The sequence below is a fragment of the Cygnus atratus genome, chromosome 3 (assembly GCF_013377495.2).
Source record: "Cygnus atratus isolate AKBS03 ecotype Queensland, Australia chromosome 3, CAtr_DNAZoo_HiC_assembly, whole genome shotgun sequence".
NCBI lineage: Eukaryota > Metazoa > Chordata > Aves > Anseriformes > Anatidae > Cygnus > Cygnus atratus.
The window spans coordinates 34863332-34877789 of NC_066364.1; the positions used below are offsets into that span (position 1 = coordinate 34863332).

The following is a 14458-nucleotide window of genomic DNA, read 5'->3' on the forward strand; positions in this document are numbered from 1 at the left end:
TTCCAGTTCTGAGTGACAGCTTATCAGTATACTTAGACCAGTGCTTTGCGAAGCACCCCTAAAAAGACTGCAAAGTAAATGTGGCTATAGTTATCCCATTATCTTTAGTGTACATTGTTCTTATAGGGCATACTGACTACTCAGTATAGAGTAATTTGCATCTAAGGTAATTTTGTAACTGGCCTTGGAAAAGGTCTTCTAGGATACATCCAATTAAGCTCCTCACTTATAATACCTTTTTGTGGCAGTTACACAAGAAACACGATGTTCCCAGAAAGTTAAACATTGTACAGCATCGAATTAGGAAGTGCATAATGCTTCCTAATAACACATAATTTCATTGCACATCTGCATGTATGTGTGTAACTACTATAACGGATTTTTTTTTTGGCTGTTACAGGCTGTTTTTCATAAAAAGGCAAATCAATTTTAATCAACAGTTAAATCAGAATAGTTTTAAACACACAAAAACAACCTGGAGAGTATATCGTTTGGCTTCATTACATTATCTTTAAAAGCTTTATTGATTATTTCTTAATGAGTGGCATTCAATATTTAGAATGTGTCTATTTATACTGGTACATTTTCAAGTAAATTTTCTGCAAATATCTCAGTGAAACAAAAAGCACTGCTGTGACAGAATAATTTCAAAAGCATTTTAAACTCCCTCTGTAATGAAATAATTTATTTCAGAGGAATATACATTTACCTCATCTGTACAGATAATGAATACCTAACAGGTATTTCATCTGAAGCTTTAAGTGTTCAGCATGTCTAGAGGGAAAAACAGATTCAAGGGCACAAGACTCCAAAAGTCATGATGCATGCAAGTCATTGATACCTCTTAAAGTAGAGGTGATATTAATGATGGGAAAGGCATTTGGTACAGATTCTCTCTAATGACAGGACATGAAGCACATGCTGCATGATGATCAATGAGGGAAAAAAGACAGGACTTCAATTCCCTTAATATTTCTCTTCCTGCCACCTCCAGTGAATTTGCATCTGATTTGTAAAATCAGGTCTTGATGTCTTTACATGTCATGTTTTTATCTAGAAGGAGAGTATAGCAATATTTATCTGTATCATTTCAGGCAGATATTCTCACACAGATTCTGAAGGCTGTAAGAACTTATATAAACATACAGCACTGTTTGATTTCAGCCTCTGTGGCAGATTCCAGATTTCAATTAACCAAAATAAAATGTACCACAAATGTAGACAATAACAACATACTAGAGACCTCTCAAAAAATTCTCATGCAAATGAGGTCAGACATACAGGCCAGTACTAGCAGGATACACATTCAGAATTTTGGGTTTAGATTTTTAAAATAATTTGTTGAATTTGAGAATTTCAACAAATAATTTTGGAGAATGGAGACTGTAGAGTCTGCTGAGGCTGCAGCCCAGGGTGCTGCTGGTCATCTTTGCTGCGAGGGCACATTGCTGGCTCATGTTCAACTTGGTGTCCACCAGTTATTCCAGATCCTTTTCTGCAAAGCTGCTTTCCAGCCAGCCAGCCCACTGACTGCATTGGTTATTCCTCCTTAATGGTAGGACTTGCTATTTGTCCTTCTGGAACTTGATGAGGTTCCTGTCAGTCCATTTCTCCAGCCTCTTCAGATCCCTCTAGAAGGCAGCACAACCCTCTGGTGTACCAGTCCTCCCAGGTTTTTATCCCCAGAAACCTTGTGGAGGGTGCACAAGTGGAGGGTCCACCCCATCACCCATCTTATAAAGAAAACCGTATTGGCTTCAGCCTCTGGGGTACCCCATCAATGACTGGTCTCCAGCTGGATTTTGCGCTGCTGATCACAAGCCTCTGAGTGTGGCAGCTCAGCTAGTTTTCACTCCATCTCACTGTCCACATGCCTAGTTTGAACTTCATCAGTTTTGTGTGAGGGTGCTATGGGACAGAGTTTTGAAAATCCTGTTAAAGCTACAATGAACACGTCCACTGCTCTCGCTTCATCCAGAGAGTGAGTCATTTCATAGTCACTTGGACAGGCTGGAGAACTGGACTGAGAGGAATCTCATGAAGCTGAGCAAGGGGAAATGCCAAATTCTGCATCTGGGGGAGAATAACCTCATGCACCAGTGCATGCTGAGAGCTGACTAGCAAAGAAAGTCCAACAGCCTTGTGGGCTGCATTAGGAAGAACAGTGCCAGCAGGTCAAGGGAGGTGATCCTTCTCTGCTCAGTATTAGTGAGGCCACACTGGGTTTCAGCTCTGGGCTCCCCAGTACAAGGAAGGTGTGGACTTAACTGGATTGAGTCCAGCACAGGGTCACAAACACGATGAAGGGATGGTGCATCTTCCACATGAGGAGAGGCTGAGAGAGCTGGGACTGCTCAACCTGGAGAAGGGGAGGCTCAGGGGAATCTCATCAATGTCTGTAAATGCCTGAAGGGCGGGTGCAAAGTGGAAAGAGCCAGGCTCTTCCCAGCGCTACCCTGTGATAGGACAGGAGACAAACAGCACAAACTTAACCACAGGAGGTTCCCTCTGAACATCAGGCAACACTGTGAGCATGGCTAAACACTGGCACAGGTTACCCAGAGAGGCTGTGGGGTCTCTCTCCTTCAAAATATTCAAAACCCAACTGGACATGATCCCAGGCTACTAGCTCCAGCTGAGCCAGCCTGAGCAGTGAGTTGCACTAAATCTCAAGAGGTCCCCTCCAGCCTCAAGAGTCTTGTGATTGCGCCCCTGCATCAGGGATACCTTCCCTGCACAGGACATGCATCCCTGCGCCCTTCCGAAGGAAGGGGTGGCACTTAACGCGACTTGGCCAGCAGACATTAGCAGAGCCAACACGTGCTACAAGACTCCACTGTGGAGAAAGGGCCGGTTTGTCAGGAAGGGCAGCACCAAGCTGGGGCTGGTTTGTGACCATCCTGCCTGGGTGCCCACAGAGGAGGCACGGTGGCACTGCCCAACCCAGGCTTCCATGCACAGGGATGGACAACCTCCCTTTCCCTTGAGTTCTTCGGTACGGAGTGTGCCTCTTGGGCTCTACTATGCCTGAAAAATAGGATAAAAGTTGAATCATAGAATCATAAAATCATTAAGGATGGAAAAGACCTCCAAGATCATCTGGTCCTACCACCAATGTCACCCACTAAACCATGTCCCTAAGCACCACGTCCAACCTTTCCTTGAACACCCCCAGGGACGGTGACGCCACCACCTCCCTGGGCAACCCGTTCCGATGCCTGACTGCTCTTTCTGAGAAGACTGAAAACAAGCCAGAAACGGGGCAGCCTCCCTCAGAGGCCGCGCGCCCCGCCCGCCATTACGGGCTGCCCCGCCAGCTGGGATGGCGGCGCCCCCGCGGCGGCGGGCGGGGCAGCTCCCCCTCGGCACCGACCATGTCGGGAAAGCGAGGGGGGTCGCGAGAGTCGCGACATGGCGCTAGGAGGGGGGTGACGTCGGTGCTTCCTTCCCAGGGTGCAGCGGTGCAGCGGTTACCATGGAGCCGGGAGGGCCCCGCCGCCATGGCGCTACCCGCGCCGCTCCCCGCCCGCGGTTTCGAGCTCGCCCCGTCCCCGGTGCCGTCCCCGGTGCCGGTGCCGCCCAGCCGGGAGCTGCATGTGAGCGGCAGCGCGGAGCTGAGCGCCGGCCCCGACCGGGCCCGGGTGTCGGTGCGGCTGGGCAGCAGGAAGGGGGCGGCCGGGGCGGCGCGGAGCAGCGTGTCCCGCAGGCTGGAGTACATCGCGCACAGCGCCCGGCACCGCGGCGTCCCGGTGAGGGGCCGCCGGGGAGGGCGGGCGGCTCTGTAAAGGCGCCAAGGGGATAGGTTTCCTCCTGGCAATCCTGCGGGTGGTGTTTGGGGATTTTGTGAAGCGGTTCTGGAGGGTTCTGCACCCGGGGCTCTTAAAAACAAAACGTGACAAAGCAGATCCTTGGTGGGTAGGTGGCTGGGTTTGGACTTTTAAAAACAGAACAAAATAGATCTTTGGTGGGATAAGTGGGTGGGTTTGGACTCTTAAAAACACAACAAACCAGATCTTTGGTGGGATAACTGGCTGGGTTTGAAAGTTTCTTACTCCTAAAGTCCCCCAGGAAGCCTGTGCCATTTCCATGCATTCACAGATGAGCTGGGGAAAAGGGAGATGATAACTTACTCCCAAATTATTCAATATAGTAATAAAAGTATTGCAGAAGTATTTAGTGATAGTGCATGATGTTACAGTGGAATTCAGTATCTGTAAATACGAAGTAAGAGTGAGTTACTCAGCCTAAACAGTGATGTGCTTACAGTGACAGGGCATGCCCACAACTCAAATGCTACATGCATTTGAAGATAAGTACTGACTCCAACTTTTCTTTCCCCTCCCCAAAAACTAGGATTTACTGTTTTATTTCAAAGTGGATGGCAATGCTGCCTGTCTTTTCTGTAATAGCTGAACAAAGCATTCCTTCAGGAAGAAGGAAGGGGATAAGAAAGACCCTCTAGCCCCCCTGTTTCGGGAAGGGTCACATTGCAGCCATGGGGCTAGATGGCAAGGAGGCTGCTGTGGGCCAAAGCTATCACCTGTGTTTTTCCCTACACACAGCTGTGGGGTGTCTGTCACATCACACAAGCCCTGCTCACACTGATCACAACCGGGAGGAGGATTCATTCACCATCAGAATGACTTGCTCAGTCAGAAATGGTGCATTTCTGTGAGGGATTACAGGCTGAGTGCCTTCGGTTTCCATCAAGTGAGTTGGTAGGAGCTTAGTCATGGATTTTCAGAGGAACAGGGGAAGACAAGGCAATTTATCATTTGTCCATTTTTATTAGTAGAGAGAAACAATAAGCCTTGTACCCACCACTGTGGGGAGCTATCAGGTCATGGGGTATTTTTATCCTGGATGCAATTAAATAGCATTTCAAACTGTGGGAAGGTGAGAAAAAGTAGTTGCAGCTGTCTGCCCTACAAGGAACCTGAATAAGTGACTGGTTTTTGGCGTGAACCTGGCTGAAATGGGATTGCGGGGAGCATTCGACTTCATGGTAGGTGACACACAAAAGGAGTACACAGGCTGTTAAGTCAGTGAGTGTGCTTTTGAGGTGCTGTATATACTCACACAGGCTGGTAAAAATAAGTGCAAAATGAAGTGTGATCGGGACAAACATGGTGATATTTGGGTATATGCAGAGAGGAATGTAACAGGGGCATGTAAACAGTGGTGTAAACTAGGTAGAAAGTGGACTACTTTTGTGTTGTGAGAGCAGAACATTCAGTGGGTTGTTAGTTTCACAGCGCTCTCTTGCTGTTTCAGGCATAGCACATGTTGGAGACGTGTTCTGTCTGCAGACTGGAGAGGCTGTGAAATGCTGCTTAAGTTCTGGGCTTCTCGGCGTTAGCAATGTGTTAGCTCTGGGGGACAACAAGGTGGTGTGTTTTTTCCAGAGTAGTTCCCTATGGTGTAATTTTTAGTGCTTTTTTGCATCCGATTGTAAACCACTAGTGCTGGAGCTTTCATTTGCCCTCTGGCTTTTCTCCTGACTAACAGATCTCACTGCTGGCAGTTTGCTCCTAACTGCATTTCCTAACATCACTTGTAGCTAATGCCTTTCTAGACCACTGTAAAATTCAGCTCTCTTCACAATCTTCATATGGTTCTAGTTCTTGCAAGGCTGTCTAAGGCCCCTTTAGAAATCAGCAGGTTAGACCATATATTTATTTTTTAATTAATCTGTAGAACCGTTTCCTTAGCCGTTCGTGCTGCTGCTGTAGGAAGCCTGTGAGATCAGGAGTGCGTAACCTCTGCAGCAGCAGGAGTTTGCATTAGCAGCTTGTCAGGATGCCAGGGGCTGCACCTAATTTCCATATATATTTACACAGGTTTTTAATCAGAAGTAGTTGCACATAGTAGCATTTATTTATAGAGTGCTGTAAGTATCTACTGCACTTAGAGCACAGAATCTGCTTTGAGGGCTGCAGGGAAAGTACAGTCAATGGGGAAACCAATCTCTTACTGAGCCCAGCTGTTCAAAAGCAGCATTTTTTTTTCCTTCTCTAGAAGCAAACTGATTTATATTTACAGCTTGCAATTTATGTGGGGGGTGGTGTGGAGATAACATTTGTTTTCTTTAATCATTGTATCTAAAAATTATCTTTGGCCATCTTGTTTAAAAATAGCAGTGATTGTACAGGTTAGCTGAGGCTTTAGAGAGGGGGTGTTACTTAAGGAAAAAAAACCAAACCAGTTCACAAACTGTATCCAGCAGGCTCTGTCTTTACTAGGCTGTGTCCTTGGATATACATGCACTATTCTCCGTATTTGGAACCTGTTACTCAGGAGTCACAGCCATGGATGCATATCCATATAGTCAGTGGAAAAAAGGTACCCGCAACAGTGATAGTTTATATCACTGCTGGATCAGAAAATACCCTATATAGGCAGCATACAGGTGTGATTCTGTTAAGAATCATTCAATGGTTTCTAGGGGTAATTGAGTTATCATATAAAAATAATGTTATATATATATAATCATTTATTTTTTATACTGTGTCTCTTGGCCCACAGATTTAGAAAATTGAGAGAACTATTCCAGAAGTCCAGGACACCTGACACTCTGGAAGTGTAGTTTTTCTTAAGGCACAGTGAAAACTACTTTTTTCCTGTGGTTATTGCTATCAAATGAACAGTTCTTGAGTCAAAATATAAACAATAGGCATAAGCAGTAGGAAAAAAAAGTCTTTTGCTTTTGATGTAGTCAAAGCCCTGATTTCAATTTAAAATTCTGCCATCACCTCTTTGTCTTCTCTGTGTACTTGTCTGAAGATGGAACAGGCTCCTGAAAAGGAGCAAAGCATCTGGCAGAAGATGTATCAGAAGAGGCCACATCGTTATGACTTCAGCAATTAGGTCTTCCCTTTGTCTTCAGTAACACATACGGCTACTGTCAAATCTGCTGGGATACAAATTAGCAATGAGGGAAATTTTCTAGTAGATGGCACAAGATGGTTTTTCACTCTCAACTGCATCAATCTTGCAGTAGTGCCTAGAACCACAAGATGGCACTGCCCTTAAATAAACAGCAAGCGAGTGAAGCGCAAAAACAAACAGAAAAAGAAGCAAACAAAGGTTTAGAAGAAGACTGACCTGTTCAGAGGAAAAATATATTTTTTAAAGGGATTAAGGAATGGAGACAAGGAAAAACAAATGCACCTTTTCTATTTTTACTCTCAAGTTTTATTACAGTATCGTTATTTCTGTAAAATAGGAGTTTTATGTGTGGTTATTCCTATAAGACATGGATATATATCGCTAGAAAAAAAAACTTTCCTGATAATTGTATCAACAATTGATTCTATTATAAAAAGTATGGTTTGCTCCATCTTTCTCTAACGAACCACAGCCAGCCATGCTTCCCAAGTACCTCAAACCTATGACTGTAAAAAGGGGAAATATGGCTTTTAGGGACCAACTGTCTGTGGTCCTTGCCTTTGTTAGGAGAGATTTTCCAAAAATAAGGATGTTCCTTCTTGTATTTGAGCCTTATTCGTCAATCATAAAATTGAAAACTCAATTTTTGTTTTTCAAAAAAACCAAAAGCTTCTTGTAGGCACTGTGCAATGATAATTATAGGTCTGGTTTCCATGTGATATTTTAGAAGGAAAATGCTTCTCGTGATTAATGTCATTTCTAAAAAAATATGCATTCCACACAATAAACTTGAAGATTTGAGTCCTCTGTAGAAAATATTCTGACACAGAACATCCTTTGAAATGTGTCAACAATGAAAGCAAATATTATGTTCCTATGCAAATACATTTAGTAAGTAAAACTTTTTCAGTAATTTGGAAGGCTTGGTATCTGCTTCTCCACAGCTCCTGACTATTAAATTCAAACTCATACTTAGAATTAAACTGTAAACTGTGCTTTCTGTTATGTTGTAGTAATTTTACAATAAACTGTTCATCCAAACTGTTTACCAAAGAGGGCAGTGGGTGAAAGAAATGTTTGACTGCTAGCAAGTTGGTCAAATATTCAGAGGTAGCCAGAGTTGCTCCGTGTCGTAGTTTCATATCTTGCTTGTAAATCTTAAAGTTTTTGCTAGTGCTCTGTACGTACCTTATATTGAAAATATAGCTGGTATTAATGCAAAAGGGTCAAAGTGGAATAACCTCTTTTAAGGGTTTCCTTCCTGCTGAATAACCATTGATTAGTCATTGTTTAAATCACAAAAACGACTGAAACATCTTGGGTTTTGTACCAGGTGAATTGACAGTTACACACTGATACACAGAGCCTCTAGCTAGCAGTTGCTTTCAAGAACTAATTCTTCTCCTCGAGTGAATAGCAGCAAAATTGCCTTATAGAGCTACTGTATAATTTACTTTAAATGATATCAAGAAATCTTTAATATCCAGCCTTAACTGACGAGATTTGCATGGAAAATTCCAAACTTGTGTTGCTAAGTTATAAGTTACAAGCCAAAACAGTTCACCTTTTACAGAACGCAGTGTACATACATTTCCAACAGACCCTTCATTTCTGTCTTTTAAGATTATATTCTTGTATTTTGTTTTAGGAAGAAAATATGACTGTAACAGAGGATTTTAGTAGACTAGAGAACACCTACCAAATGGAAGCAGAGGTACGTATTCAACCCAAGAAAACAAAAAATGTAGCAAGGACCAAGGAAAATTTGCAGACTCTTTCCTTATAACTAGATGTTCTCTGTAGTAAAGGCAGCATAGTCCGAATAAGCTAATGAAAGACTGCAATTTAAAGCAGAATTCAATCGTAGTCTTCTGTTGTGTGCAGAACTTGTTTTCTGCTACTGTAGCATGGAAAGGATTATTTTCTTGTCAGATGATTGCGTGCTGTGATTCTGTGATGCAGCAGGAGGGACTCTAAGGTTGTCATCGTATGGTGGTGTAAGCAAACCTATGGTTCTGCTCTCTCCTCAACCCCTAGATGCCCCTGCCCTCTACTTTTTTGACAGAATTTGTACGTACGTGATGAGGTAATAGGCAAGTTTGGAAAGCTGCTCCAATTAAAAGCTAATCTGGAAAAAAAAAGTGATTATTTTTTCCATTATTTTAGCTCCGTAAACTGGAGACAGTGCAAGGCAGAGGACAAGAATGGATGGGGGACAACTGTGGCATGGCAGCCCTAACCTATATCTGCTTAAGCCACAGTTGAACAGCACCTGGACTTTGGTCTATTCTACATTACTCTGCCATCAGCTTGCTGCAAGTAAAGCAAAGCTGATTGTTTCCTAGGTAATTCACTTTGAATTCTGTGGGTAAAAAGTGCTGTGTGAAAGTTAAATATTATTAGAATAATCCCATTTTCTTCAGAATCAGCTCAGGGGAGTTTATTTTTGCACATCTGTACTATAGCAAGAAGTAAATGCACTGAAAATATTCATTAGGGGAAATAATGTGTTTTCAATCAATGAATCTTTTCAGATTTAATCACTTCAGTCACTACCCAGCAACTTCAGTGATTCTTACGAAGATTCTTATAAAGATTCTTATAAAAGTCTGCAGTAAAACTATAGCAGTATTATAGAGTTATAGTTTACAGTCCCCTAAATCAGAGTTCAGCCTCTTTAATTTGCATGTTTGTTTTAAGATATATTCTCATCTAAATAACAGCGATAAATATACAAATAAATGAGAATTTGGAGAACAAAATTAGATTTTAAAATGAGTCCTCAGATACTTAAATGTTATCATTAATGTCATCTGCTGAATGACTTTAACTTTGCAATTTAGACACCTACTATCATGAGAGCTTCAATTATCAAGTCTTTTAGATAAGCTGTACTTAAAAATTAATACAACTACATACAGTTATTATTTAGGCTACAAACAAGCTTAGGGCTACTACTTCAGCCCTATGCGGTAACTAAACCAATCGTCAGCCTTCTCCTGCCATCAATTTTATACAACAAAGATTGTAAGTAAGTGGAAAGCAAATTACGTGGGCCAAGTTTACACCAGTGGGCAGTTTGGACCAGCTGTAATTGTTGTTCAGAAGTTCTGTGGTTTCACAGGGCCGGAACTTGAAAATCTGGCCGCAGTACTGTTGCTTTGGGCTGCTTGAGTAGCAGTACGGTAGCGCTTCATGCAGAGGTTAGTTTCACCTTGACTCCCCCTTTATATAAGCACTAGTTTTGTTAGTGCAGCTTCATAAAACCAATGGAGTTCCATTGACCAGTGTGTGAGACTACTTTAGCAATACAAATGAATTTTAAATTAACTTACACTGGCTTCTGTACTAAAGAGTTTGCCGTTGTATTTATGTTACGTATCAAATCACAGAAATCATGCATTATTTCACTCTCTACACTCTCTTTACCATTTGTCTACTCTAACAGTTTTTAGAAGACTGAAGAAATTCCCGGACAAATAGCTGTTTTAGGGTGTAATTAAGAATTTGAGACATACTTTCAACTGTAAGCAGATAAATTCTAATTCATGCTTTAACAAAGGAAAATACACAGAAGAATGAAGTTTTGTAGGGGATCACAAAGCTCTGTAGTATCTTAACCATAACAGTTCATCTATTGCGTGATGATCTCGTGGGACGATTAGATCGTTCTTGTGCATATCTTAACACACTTGCCTTTTCGTAAAACACAACTTCTTGTCCTTTACAGCCTTACCCAAACCTTACAATGTGTCTGTAATGGTTTTGCATTCCTCATATTATTTTTTCACACTTTTTAACCTTAATCACAATTTTATTGAGGAAATTGAAAGACTGCTTTGCATTTTAATGCTCAGGTATCCTCTGTAAATCCAGGTGGAATTTATTTTATTGGATCTAGCTCCACATAATTTAAGTGAAAACTGTGATTGTGGCTGGGGAAACAAAATTCACAAGTGTTGCTCGGTTGTTTTCTGCCCCAAGGGCACCTGATCACATGCTGCTTTTTTACCAGTAAAGCTCCTGAGTGCCCAGAGCTGCCCCAGTCTGAGCAGTTTCCCTCTTGGTTACAGCCCACCATTATTTTGTTTGACCAGACTTCTGTTTCATCCCCTTGAGGGAACTAATCTTTTAAACACTGGCAGCCATCTGGCAGACGCTATGATGGTCCACATAGTGAGACCGTACCGTCAGCTTTCCACAAAACACAATTAGGAGTTTTCTTGCAAAGCAGCATGAGAGGCTGTATGGGTTTTATATGTGGCAAGAGCTCTCACTGAAGAAAGAAATCCAGGTTTAGTCTCATCTTTGGTCTTAGTTCAGGGTAGCACCGCACTTTCCAGAAAGTGATCCAGCCACCGAGTTACAGATGAAGGTGCGTACTTGGTGCAGTTTTGCACAGCAGACCTGGCCATTCGTCCTTGCAGAGGTGGAGTTGCCCCGTCACTTGGACAATTTTTAAGGCCCTAAGCCCAGCTTGTGCTCTGTGGTGTGATGAGGTACTGAGCCAGAACAAGAATTCAAGCCAGGATGAGGTACAGTGAGAGGCTACCAAGGGTAACAAGACGTGCATTAATTACTTTGTGATAATTGTCAGTATCCATTTTTACCTTACCCTCTATATGAAGTAGTCCTGTCTCACTGAGGGATTCAACTTCCTTGAGTGATCCTACTTACCACGAGGTAAAGGAGAGGTTTTCCCACAGGACGTTACTGCAGCACAGCTGACAAGCAGTAGCCCCTTGAAGCTTCATTTCTGTGCAAAAAGAAGTGAAAGAGTCAGGGGTACGAGATGGTGACCCTGGCTTGGTGATGAGAGCACTGCACTGCAAGGTGAAGATGAAGACTCTTAAAAAAGAGTTTGGGAACTGGGATTTCTGCTTCCTGAACAGTAGCAGCTGGGCACAATTACTTGACTGCTGACAAGGGTGCTCTGCTACAGAGGAGGGCTTGCTCCTACCTGGAAAGCTGCCACCTGGCTGGCACTTCCCTGCCGGGAAGGCTGTAGGGCTCTGGATCCTGGGCTGATAGCGATGCCTGCTTTGTAGCAGTTGGGAAAACACCCAAATTCCTGATGTATCATCTGTATGTAATGCTTCTTAATGCCAAAGGCACAGACAGCTAAACGTTTAAATTGTTTTTCATCCTAGACTGAAGTGACTAGTTCTCTGTAGGCACTGGGGCGAATCTGTTCACCCAGCGCAGGATTTTGAGCAAGTTAGATGGGACTGGGCTAGGCTTCTTTTGGTCTCATACTTTAGGTTTCTTGAACTTAATGTGTGGAATTAAAATGTAATTTTCCTTCCTGTCCGATGTTTTCCACATCATTTTGCTTAGGCTTCTGCGTAATTAACATCTGGTAATCTAAGTTCAAATTTAAAAGGGAAGAACTAAGATGCGTCTGATGATGTGTCACACACAGTACTTGTTCATTCTTCAAATTGTCTACATACCAAGAATGCCAGACTTCCTCACAAAAGAGAATTTTATTAATCCTCAATTTTAAACTGTTTTATAAGCTTCTTTCTGTTGGAAAACAACTGATAGTTTCTAGGGCTATATAAAAGTGTCTAACTCAATAAATGTTGGTGGTATATACAGGACTAGTATGTTTAGTTAGTTTGTACAAATCTGTCTTTACATTGATTTAATTACAAGTGTTGGATCATAGGAGAAAAGTTTTAAAAAAATTTACTTGTCTGACATGTGTTCGTTCCAGGTCTCTATTATATTCAGTGATTTTGGAAAAATGCAGAATGTTTGCAATTTACTTACTGAAAAATTAGGGACTTCTGTTACCATCAGTCCACCTCATTTCTACCACACGCCAGAAGCCGTAGACGCCCTTCGGTAAGTTTTCTCTTATGCCACAGATTTTACAGCCTCAGATAACATTTAATATGAATACATAATTTATACTGTTTGTAATGGGAGCAGTTTCCTTCATACCTATTAAAATTTATGTTCAGATCTCAGCATTTGTTCTAAATATAACTTAGAAATTAATGTTGTTCAGCCTAGAAAGATGCATCTTGTTCTTTTTGCAGTGCCACTGTGCAGAAGCAGAATGTAATAAATACTTTCTCACTGATTTCCATTGGAAGTATAATCTGCTGTGAATATTAGGTCAACATAATTTGACTTTGGTTACATCAGCATGTGTAGATTTAATTTGAATTTATTCATGGAGGTACAAATGTGTTACCAGATGTTGATAATTGTAAGTACCCTTGCCAATTCCCATTACTTTTAGCTACTGACATGCTCTGAAGTGAGCCATGTACAGTGCTTGCTCAGCATCAAAATATGCTACTTTGAAGCTCATGGTCTTAATATTTTAGGTGTTTACTAATTATTTGAATTTTTGCATATCCCACTAATGTTGAAGAGGGTGGGAGAACCAGAGGAACGTTTAATCTTGGTTTGGGGCTTGCCCTTTAAAGAAATATGCCTGGGCTAAGAAGGGAGCTCAGCTCACTGCAGGTAACGTTTCTGGAGATGTCAGAAGTGTATCTCAAAGGTGTCGACACAAGAGTCTGGAAATCAGGCCAGTGAGTTCACGTAGGTGCTGGCATGACTTACAGCTGGGCACCCAGATGTTTGGAGCAGGGCTTGGACACTTGCTCTGCACCACACACCACCAGTGCCTGCAGCATATAGGTGTTTGAAATGCTTGATTACAGCTGATGAGGATGCTCACATTTTCTCCTCTCAGTTTCCCCTCAAACTTTCAATCTACCATCCAGAAGGTGTGGAAAGGTGTGATGGTCCTTACCCCATGCAGTTACAAGAACTGAAACATAGGAAAAAAAATGTTTGGCATGAATATTTGTGCAAGTTGACCCTGCTTGTTATTGTGCTGCATTCTCTGCCTCTCAGCCGTCAAGTATGCGTCACTGCTGTTGCAAACACACGGCAGAAAGCTCAAGAAGTATGTCGACTGCTTGGCCAGTCACTGGGAAAACCTTTATTAATAAGAGAAGAAGAAACAAAAGAATGGGAAGGACACACAGACAGTCATCAAGTTAACTCCCCAGATTCACTGACTCTGCAGGAAAGAATCCAGAATGCTACTGCTTATGCTTCTTGTAGAGTGTTTGCTGTGTTTGAGATAAAGGGAAAAGAGACCAGAAGAAAGAAGTTGCTCTAAAAACTTACAAATCTTACACATTTTCTTAATAAATTTTTATACTTTCTTCATTTTTTTGTTTTCCACTTTGTTACAATAGCAAGTATGGTTAAGACAGGATATTAAGAATATTGTTTAACTACTGAGCAAAAGTAGAAAGTTTCTTAATTTGCCTGTCCAGGTGCAAAAAATGACATTTAATAGTTTTATGTCTCTCAAAGCTCTTCCTTTGCACGGATCATTTGAAAGCAGCACAGTGCATGCTTTTGTAAAGAGAGTAGTCAAACTATTGCAGGAATACTTTACTGTAGCTCTCACTAGAAATATTTCAGTTCCAGTTGGCCTTTAGTTAGGTCTCTCCTCAAAAATTAAGATTATTAGTTCTTCAAATAGAGTATTTAACTGTTTCATCTATTCTGCTCCCCACCCCCAGTTCAGTTA

General features: G+C 42.0%; 1 protein-coding gene and 1 long non-coding RNA gene across 3 annotated transcripts; one reads left to right on the top strand and one right to left on the bottom strand.

Annotated features, from left to right (window-relative positions):
- Window positions 1–3277: 3277 nt before the first annotated feature.
- IRAK1BP1 (interleukin 1 receptor associated kinase 1 binding protein 1) lies at window positions 3278–14088 on the top strand. Its single transcript, XM_035571364.2, has 4 exons — window positions 3278–3749; window positions 8537–8602; window positions 12608–12738; window positions 13768–14088. Exons 1-4 carry the CDS (start codon window positions 3375–3377, stop codon window positions 14036–14038), a joined length of 843 nt encoding a protein of 280 aa, XP_035427257.1. The 5' UTR covers window positions 3278–3374; the 3' UTR covers window positions 14039–14088.
- LOC118260841 (uncharacterized) lies at window positions 5833–12601 on the bottom strand. 2 transcript variants are annotated; one of them, XR_004782317.2, is made up of 3 exons: window positions 11849–12601; window positions 11566–11644; window positions 5833–6910 (listed from the first exon to the last, which is right to left on the bottom strand). It is a non-coding gene; the product is annotated as an uncharacterized LOC118260841 (long non-coding RNA). The 2 variants fall into 2 exon arrangements; XR_004782316.2 differs by having other exon boundaries at window positions 5833–6913.
- Window positions 14089–14458: the final 370 nt, after the last annotated feature.